Source organism: Astatotilapia calliptera, chromosome 15 (assembly GCF_900246225.1).
Source record: "Astatotilapia calliptera chromosome 15, fAstCal1.2, whole genome shotgun sequence".
NCBI lineage: Eukaryota > Metazoa > Chordata > Actinopteri > Cichliformes > Cichlidae > Astatotilapia > Astatotilapia calliptera.
The window spans coordinates 39,900,316-39,910,035 of NC_039316.1; the positions used below are offsets into that span (position 1 = coordinate 39,900,316).

Consider the following 9,720-nt stretch of genomic DNA (forward strand, 5'->3'; position numbering starts at 1 on the left):
GCTGTGCAGGGTGGCTGCTGTGTTTCTTCAGATTACTCCTCACCCCCCACCCACCCCTGTGGCTTGTCATGTCTTCACAATGTTGTGCTGTGGACATTTATGTGCTTTTTTGTGCAAAGGAGTTTTTTTGTTTCCTGTTCTCATGCTGTCCTACCATGGAAGCACAGCATGAGTAGGGGTCTCTTTTTTCCTCTTGTACTTTCCCCACTGTAGTGTACATTTCAATGTTTTTTCCTGATTCTACCAATCTCCGACCTGTATCCCCATGTAATGTTTGTGCTATATGTGTAAGGTCGGGGGGGTCCCATTTCACTGCAGGGCAACCTGCATGTGACGAATAAAGCTTTGATTGATTGATTGATTGATTGCTGCATCTTGGGTCCTCCTTTTCCTCCACTCCACACGGCTCACTCCGCCAGCCGTGACAGTACGAGCCGACCAGACATGGACCCAGCGGCATCCGCACCTCCCGAGGAGCTTCGGGAGGAACTAATTGACTCTGTTTCCAGGTTGGTTAACCTATGGCTCGAGCATGAGGGGGAAGAGTGTCTCCGCGCTGTAGAAGCCAGGCTACAGCAGCTCATCTCTGCTCACTCCTGGCTGCTGGACTCTCTTCACCCGCTCGCACAGGACTTCATACTCAACGAACTGCACCTTCACCCACCAGCCGCTACCGCTTCCCAACTCAGCCCGGCGGCGAAGATTTTGCCCGGCCCGCCGGAGGTTTTGCCTGCCGGAGGTTTTGCCCGCCGGAGGTTTTGCCCGGCCCGCCGGAGGTTTTGCCCGGCCAGCCGGAGGCTTTGCCCGGGAGGAAGCGACGATCGCGCCGTCGGCGCATCACCCCACAGCCGAAGACTAGGACTTTGGAACTGCCAGCTGTGGTGAGTGAAAAGGACCCTTTTTCTGTTTTGGACTGTGTGTCTGTTTATTCCGGGGCTGTGTTTTTTGAGTCGGCTGCCCTGCCGGTAGCTCAGTTAGCTGCCCAGCAGCCACTAGCTCAGTTAGCCGCTCAGCCATCATCTTCACCAACTCCTCCTGTACAACAGGTTAAGTCCATCCAACCTGAAAAGAACTATTTTTCACCTGTTCATGTCAAGCAGAGAGACACACCACATAACGCAGTAATCAGTCCCCAACAGAATAGAATAGAATAGAATTCAACTTTATTGTCATTGCACATGCACAGGTACAGGGCAACGAAATGCAGTTTGCATCCATCCAGAAGTGCTTAGTGATATAGATATATTACAATATATATTAGCAATAATATAGATATGTAAGTATATTACAGAAATGGGTCTATTATGTTATAATGTACACGGTATGAAGTATGTTGTGAATATTCTATAACTATAAGTATGTACAGGCTGTAGTAAGTACAAGCTATGTACAGGATATGGACAGAATATAAATATGAAAAACTATACAGAATATGAAATAAATAACTTTACAGGAATCTGAGTGTGACAAAGTGGGTGAGAAGACCATTTGTCTACATTCTTAGTTAACATTCTTGTTTTGATTTAACCATATTTCACATGTAATCTGCAATAGGCAAACATCTACTATCCCGGGTTTGTTTATGTTCTGCACTTTTACAGATTATATAATATAACATCTTGGTTTAAATCAATTCATGCAAGTTTGTTAAGTTAACATGTTATTTATTTCAACTGTTAATTTGTATTGTTTGAACTTACCTTTACCTACCTGTCTTCCAGAAGCAAAAGGAGGAAATGTAGTTCTACTTCCTGCTTTATACCTTCTGGGTTCATCTGAGGTCACAGGAAGAGACCAAGGGCAGGAGGGGAAGAATTCTTATAATTTAATAAAGTTGATTTTAAAGGGTTTATAAAGAAATAGATTTAATGTTGTGATATGTATTGATTACACCAGAGTTTATGTTGCCAGTCAAGAGGAGTAGTAGAGGATGAATATAATCATGTTCATCTCACCTACCTACTGAATGGAATAGTCCAGAGGAGAACGTGTTTGATTAAGGGGACTATTTAAGCAGACGAACTCAGGTGTTTCAGAAGAAGGGTTCAGGTCAGTGTAGCTGTGTGCAGTTTGACCTTAATTTCCGTTGATTTAAGTTCAGTTATGTTTATTTGAATTGAGTTTATTATAGAGTTGAGTTTCTTATTTGTTTCTTTCTAAATATTCTTGGGCCACAGAATGGTGAATAAATCACTTGCTACACTGGACAGCATCAGTCTCCTGCACTTCTTTGACCGCTTAAGTCGAGTCCTACCACACTGAGATATACAGCTATACAGAAATGGGAACTATGCAAGTTGTAAACAGTTGTAGGGTTAAAAATTATCGTATGTACAGAATGATTGTTTACACAGGGCTATACAGTAGTGCAGTTAAGGTAAGTGAGGGTGTGGATAATTTCTACAGAGGCTATATAAAGTGCTAGTGGTTGTGAGTGGTGGTTCACTCCATGTTATTATTGTGTGTTTGAGGGTACAGTTGTCCATTGTGTGTGTGTGTGTATGTTCAGTCCATGAGTTAACGTGGGTCAGATGTCAGGAGGCAGAGTTCAGGAGTCTGACAGCTGTGGGGAAGAAGCTGTTCCGGTACCTGGTGGTCTTAGTCCGGAGGCTCCTGTAGCGCCTCCCAGAGGGCAGGAGGGTGAAGAGTCCATGTGATGGGTGACTGGGGTCTCTGATGATTTTCCCAGCCCTTTTCAGACACCGCTTCCTGTAGATGTCTTTTGTGGCAGGAAGTGGTGCTCCGGCGATGCGCTGGGCAGTTTTCACGACCCTCTGCAACGCCTTCCGGTCCGAGGCAGAGCAGTTCCCGTACCAGACTGTTATACAGTTGGTCAGGATGCTCTCGATGGTGCAGCGATAGAAGTTCACCAGGATGTCTGAGGACAGGTGGTTCTTCCTCAGAGTCCTCAAGAAGAAGAGGCGCTGGTGAGCCTTCTTGACCAGCTTGGAGCAGTTGGTCGTCCAGGTGAGATCCTCGGAGATGTGGACTCCCAGGAACTTGAAGCTGCTCACACGCTCCACAGCCGTCCCCTTAATGTGGATGGGTGGATGTGGGTCAGCATTCCTCCTGTAGTCCACGATGAGCTCCTTGGTCTTCTCGGTGTTAAGCAGCAGGTTGTTTGTGTCGCACCACTCAGCCAGACGATCCACCTCCTCCCTGTAGGCGGCCTCATCGTTGTCACTGATGAGGCCAATCACCGTGGTGTCATCTGCAAACTTAATTAACAGCTGGCCAGTACAGAGACTGTGACGCACTCCAGGGCCTCCCCAGAGGCTGGGTTCCAGCCCCTGATCGACTCTGGACCCCTGGAAGTTAAGAAGCCAGCTGAGGACTGCATCCGGCTGTCGCTGCCTGAGCTGAGTCAATGCTCCGTGCAGCTGCAGTCTGCCTTGTGTTTGCCAGAGGCCCGTGCGCCTGCTGGTTCTGACCCGTTCCTGCCGGAGGCCCGCGCGCCTGCTGGTTCTGACCCGTGCCTGCCGGAGGCCCGCGCGCCTGCTGGTTCTGACCCGTTCCTGCCGGAGGCCCGTGCGCCTGCTGGTTCTGACCCGTGCCTGCCAGAGGCCCGCGCGCCTGCTGGTTCTGAACTGTGCCTGCCAGAGGCCCGCGCGCCTACTGGTTCTGACCTGTATGTTCCAGGGGCCCCGGTGCCCACTGGTCCAGAGACTGTTTTCGCTGGGGGGCCCTAGGAGCCCGTCCAGCCTCCTGCTTCGCCTGCTGGGGGGTCCGAGGAGCCCGTCCAGCCTCCTGCTTCGCCTCCTGGGGGGGCCCGAGGAGCCCGTGGAGCCCGTCCAGCCCCAAGACTCGTCAGCTGGAGGGCCCGAGGAGCCTGTCCAGCCCCAAGACTCGTCAGCTGGAGGGCCCGAGGAGCCCGTCCAGCCCCCTGCTGCGACATCATCATCTGCCTCGCCTGGCCCGGCTGCAGCATCATCATCTGCCTCGCCTGGCCCGGCTGCAGCATCATCATCTGCCTCGCCTGGCCCGGCTTCGGCATCAGCTTCAGCTTCGCCTGGCCCGGCTTCGGCATCGGCTTCAGCTTCGCCTGGTCCGGCTTCTGCTTCAGCCTCGTCTGGTCCAGCCTCTGCTTCAGCCTCGTCTGGTCCAGCCTCTGCTTCGGTCTCGTCTGGTGCTGCGACGGCCACGCCACCTTCAGGTCCCGAACTGCTGCCTCGACATCGGCGGTCATCTGCCAGGCCGCTGGTGGAGCGTCATCGTCAATATGGACGACCTCCTAGACGCCGCCGCTGCCTTCCGCGCGGTCGGCCTCCAGACTTGTGTCATCGCCGCCGTTGCTGTCTGCACGGTCGGCCGCCTGAACGGTTTCCTCGTCGCCGTCGTTGCTGACCGCATGGTCGGCCGCCTGAACGGTTTCCCCGTCGCCGCCGCTGCCGTGTGCACGGTCGGCCCCCTGAACTGCCTCCGCTCCGCCACCGCTGCCTTCCGCTCGGTCGGCTTTCGGAGCTGTGTCGCCGACGTGGCCGGCCTCAGAAGATGAACTGTCCTGGACTTCTGAGTTGTCAGCCTCCGGGCCGGCCTCCTGAACTGTGTTTTGTTCTCGTGCTCCAGCATGTGTGTTTTTGTTTTGGACAATTCCCTCGGTTCGCTGGAGCTTGTTTTGTTCGGTGTTGGTCCCTCCGTCCTCGGCCCCCGCCGCCCGCCCTGGGTTGGTCGTCTGTTTTTGTTTTGGGCTGTCTGGAGCCAGCCCTTGGAGGGGGGGGTACTGTCATGGTCCTGGGTCGTTGACCCAGCGTTTTGTGTTTTGTGATTATTTCCCTCTGTTCTAGTTATTCTGTGTCCTCCCCCCTTGTGTCCGGTTCGGGTTCTAGATTTCCTGTTTTGTTCTGAAAGTCTGTGTCTGTTGTCATTGTGTTCAGCTTGTGTCCTCCAGTCATCATGTGTATTCAGATCAGCTGTTCTTCCCTCCTGTGTGTGATTACCTGATTACCTTGTGTGCGTATATTTAGTGGGTGACAACTGTGTTCGTTGTCGGTTCGTCTGCATTCATCCGTGTGTCTCTGCGTTCTATGGTGTTCCTGTCTCTGCGTCTCTCTGCCCTGCACCCTTTTGGTATGGTCCCAGGTTTGTCACTTAGTTTCTCCCAGTTTAGGTTTCCCTTTGTAATTACTCATGCTTCATTGCCTGTTTTTGCCACTACCACCCTGTAAATAAACGTCACTCATATCATCAGTTTGCTGCATCTTGGGTCCTCCTTTTCCTCCACTCCACACGGCTCACTCCACCAGCCGTGACAACAATTTCCTATCAAAATTGCTTAATAAACATTTATTTTGTTTATTTGTATTTTATTAGTATTTTCCTTAAGTGTGTTAAATATATATTTTCTCATCTAAATGTCCACTGCGCTGTGAACCAGGGGGCGGTAATGCGCCTTAACATTGGTTGCCAACCAAGAAGAAGAAGCTGTGAGCCAGGAGGGAGGGGGTGAGTGAGTGATTCGTTCGCTCGCTCTATGGCTGTGTCCCAATTCAGGGTCTGCACGCTTGAAGTACGCGCACTACGCGTACTACGTACGGTGCGTACTATAAGTACGAGAAGTGCGGAAGTGAGAGGCTTGTGAAATGGGATGGTATACGCTTCGTCACGCTGTTCAGGTTGCCTAGTAACCATGATACTAACCGCGAGACACGTTACATACAGCTTTGATTGACAGAAATGAAGGAGAAAAATGTTTTGTTGGTCATTCATTTTTGTCATGACATCACTTTAGTTGAGTATCTGAGGCTGAGACCACGGGACTGTGAAACATGATTGTTGGGGTTCATTTCTGTGCTGAACAGTCATTTAAGATTAGTTAGTAAATAACAATTAGTTAATGTTGTTCATGAGACTAAAGTCATCTCACTGTGGTATTGTAAATATAATATGGCCAATATTATAGGGCTTTGGAGCGTGATGTCACGGGGGTGGGCGTGGAAAGGATTTTGGCCCGATCCGCCATTTTGGGGGTCTAGTGCAAGTGAAAAGGGAGCGAAGGCACACACAACAGCCATGGTTCGTATTTGCCGTGTGGTCGGCTGCAATGTTCGATCACACGACCGGCAAGAGAATAAGCTTGAAAATTGTTTATCTTTTCATTCTTTCCCAACCTGGAAGCAACACGAGGCAGCTCGTGTATCGATGTTAGCAAACGAAGGCGTCTAGCCTGGATAGCAGCTGTGAGACGAGCTGACGTGCAGTTCTCTCCCATCTCCAGATATCTGTTGGTGCTCCAGACATTTTCATTCCAGTAAGTTCTAAATATGTTCATATCACTCTTTATAGCCTATTAGTTTTATTTTCGATGCGCTCTGAGGTCATAGCAAATTAGAACAAACATCCTACTGAGTGATTTTGCAGAACTACCTTCTATGTTTCACGGAGACATGGCTGACCCCCACCGTGCCGGACCAGGCCGTAACTCCGTCGGATTCATTCTTTGTGCTCCGCGTGGACAGAATGGCAGAGTCGAACAAAACCAAAGGTGGAGGAGTGTGTTTCATGGTAAACAGAAAGTGGTGTGATGCCAGGAGCATTTCTACTCCAGCGGCTGCTCGCCACATCTGGAGTTCCTGAGCATTAAGTGCCGCCCTTTCTATCTGCCCCGTGAGTTCACCTCGGTCATCGCCACGGCGGTCTACATCCCACCCCAAGCGGACACAGGTATGGCTTTGTCCGAATTACATGATGTGCTGAGCTCGCTTCAAAACAAGGACCCGGGCGCAGCCCTCATTGTAGCAGGAGACTTTAACAAAGCGAACCTCAGACAAGTCATGCCAAACTTTTACCAGCATGTCTCGTGTCCAACGAGAGGGGATCGGATTTTTGATCACTGCTATACGCCATACAAGCAGGGCTACAAAGCTGTCTCACACCCAGCTTTTGGGAAGTCTGACCACAACGCCATCTTCCTCATCCCCCAGTATAAACAAAGCATACGGAGGGAAGAAGTAACCACGAGGGAGGTAAAACGGTGGACTGCCCAATCAGAAGCTACGCTACAGGACGCACTCAACGATGTCGACTGGGACATGTTCAGAGCATGCGCAGTCGACATCAACGAGTTTACGGAAGTAGCAGTATGCTTCGTCAATATGCTAGCGGAGGAGATTATCCCCACTGCGAGAGTCACCACATTCCCAAACCAGAAACCGTGGATGGACAGATCGATCCGCACTGCAGTGAACGCCAGGACCGCCTCCTACAACGCGGGTCTCGCCACTGGCGATATGAGCGCCTACAAAGCGGCCTCATACGGCGTGCGGCGCGCGGTGAGAGATGCCAAACGCCGGTATCGGGAACGTGTGGAGTCCCGCTTCCACCAGGGCGACACACGGAGTATGTGGCACGGACTACGCACCATTACGGACTACAAAACCAGGGACACTGCGCTGATCAACGCTGACTCTGCATTCACCAACGAGCTGAATCGGTTCTACGCCCGTTTCGAGGTTAGCCAGGCGGCTAATGCTATCTACCGCCTGACTACCGAGGACAGTGACGTCATCAGCGAGAGACCGGTGACCAGCATCGCGGAGCATGACGTCCGAGCGGCACTGAGGAGAGTGAACACAAGGAAAGCGGCGGGGCCAGACGGCATCACCGGCTGTCTGCTGCGCTGCTGTGCTGACCAGCTAGCAGGTGTGTTCACTTACATCTTCAACGAGTCCCTGGCGAAGTCTGTGGTCCCCACATGCTTCAAAAGATCCACCATCATCCCTGTGCCCAAGAACAGCAAACCCTCATCCCTGAACGATTACCAGCCAGTTGCACTGACCTCGGTAGTAATGAAGGTGTTTGAGAGGCTGCTGAAGAACATCATCTCCTCCTCCATCCCAGACACCACAGATCCGCTGCAGTTCACCTACAGATCCAACAGATCCACAGAGGATGCCATCGCCCACGTCCTACACACCACTCTCAGCCACGTGGACAAGAAACAGGGTAACTATGTGCGAATGCTGTTTGTTGATTACAGTTCAGCGTTTAACACAATAGTGCCCTGCAGACTGTTCACAAAGCTGAGGGATCTGGGACTTAACAGCCGTCTGTGTGCATGGGTGTTGGACTTCCTCACTGGCAGAACTCAGGTGGTGAGGGTGGGTAGTAGTAGTAGTAGTATAGTATTTATTTATTGTCACTGTCAAGAACAATGAAATTGCGTTTGGGGCTTCCATACAACCCAAAAAAAGAAGAAAATAATAAATACCCCTTAAAACCCAAGTGTACATATTTAACCCAGTGTGACTCCAATGCAATAAGACAATCCTTAGCAATAATGTTCGTAGAAATTCAGACAAAGACCTGAGAAACATGACAAAATACAACAATGCAACCCATTCAATATTATTGTACTGTGAGATATGATATCAGATATGATAGTTATCTATTTAAGAAAGAGGGGGGGGGGGGGCAGGAGGGGGAAGAGAATAAAGATATGATGCACCAATGCAGACCAGTTCATTGCTATTAAGAAGTTGGATATGGTTATTGTCCGTGAGAGGGGGGCAGAGAGTTCAGGAGCCTCACAGCCTGTGGATACAGGCTGTTGGCCAGTCTGGATGTTCTGGCCTGTATAGACCTGTACCTTCTCCCTGAGGGCAGCAGATGGAAAAGGTGGCGCGCAGGGTGATGTTGGTCCCGCAGGATACTGTGCACCCTCCTCAGACAGCGAGTGGGGAAGATATTACTGATCTCTGGCAGACTTGTTCCAATAATTCTGCCAGCTTCTTTCACCACCCGCTGGAGTGCTTGCTGATCGACCTTGGTGCAGCTGGGGAACCACACTAGAAATCCATACGTCAGAACGCTGCTGATGGCACAGTTGTAGAAGTTCAACATCAGAGATCTGGGAATGTGTGCGCTCCGCAGTCTCCTCAGGTAGTAGAGGCGCTGTTGGGCCTTCCGTGCAACTGAGGTGATATGGTTGCCCCAGGACAGGTCCTCGGTCACAGTTACCCCCAAGAATTTAAAACTGCTCACCCTCTCCACCGCCTCACTGCCAATGAAGAGAGGCAGATGGTTGTTATGACCCCTCTTCCGGAAATCTACAATGATCTCCTTGGTCTTTTTGGTGTTTAAGACCAAGTTAGTAGATGCGTCTCTAACAGCATCACCATCAACAGAGGAGCACCTCAGGGATGTGTCCTCTCGCCACTGCTCTACTCCCTCTACACTTCAGACTGTGTGGCCACCCATGGCTCCAACACCATTGTGAAGTTTGCTGACGACACAGTGGTGTTGGGTGCCATCTCCAACAACGATGAGACGGCCTACATGGATGAAGTGAAGAATCTGGCATCATGGTGCCAGGACAACCACCTCCAGCTGAACGTCAGCAAGACCAAGGAGCTGGTGGTGGACTTCAGAAGAGGTCAGCACAGAGACTACAAGCCCATTATCATCAATGGAGCTCCAGTGGAGAGGGTGCAGTCCTTCAAGTATCTTGGTGTCCACATCTCCTCAGGCCTGACATGGGCTGCCCACATTCAGGCCCAGACCAAAAAGGCTAGGCAGCGCCTGTATCACCTACGACAACTGAGGAAGTTCAGGGTCTCTCCAAAGATCCTCAGGATTTTCTATACAGGCGCTGTGGAGAGCATCCTCACACAGAACATGACATCGTGGTTTGGGAACAGCTGTGTGAAGGACCAAAAAGCTCTCCAGAGAGTGATCCGTACAGCAGAACGCTGCTGCAGGATTGCTCTCCCCCCGCTTCAGGAC

The 9,720-nt window shown here is 51.0% G+C and overlaps 1 protein-coding gene across 1 annotated transcript in view; it reads left to right on the forward strand.

Annotated features, from left to right (window-relative positions):
* Positions 1–444: 444 nt before the first annotated feature.
* The window catches only part of LOC113006978 (protein NLRC3-like), a 34,391-nt gene continuing 25,115 nt past the window's right edge, over positions 445–9,720 (forward strand). Inside the window, exons 1-3 of the mRNA XM_026143258.1 lie at positions 445–723; positions 4,106–4,447; positions 4,965–5,079. Coding sequence (XP_025999043.1) covers positions 445–723; positions 4,106–4,447; positions 4,965–5,079 — 736 coding nt within the window. The remainder of the gene's footprint in view (positions 724–4,105; positions 4,448–4,964; positions 5,080–9,720) is intronic.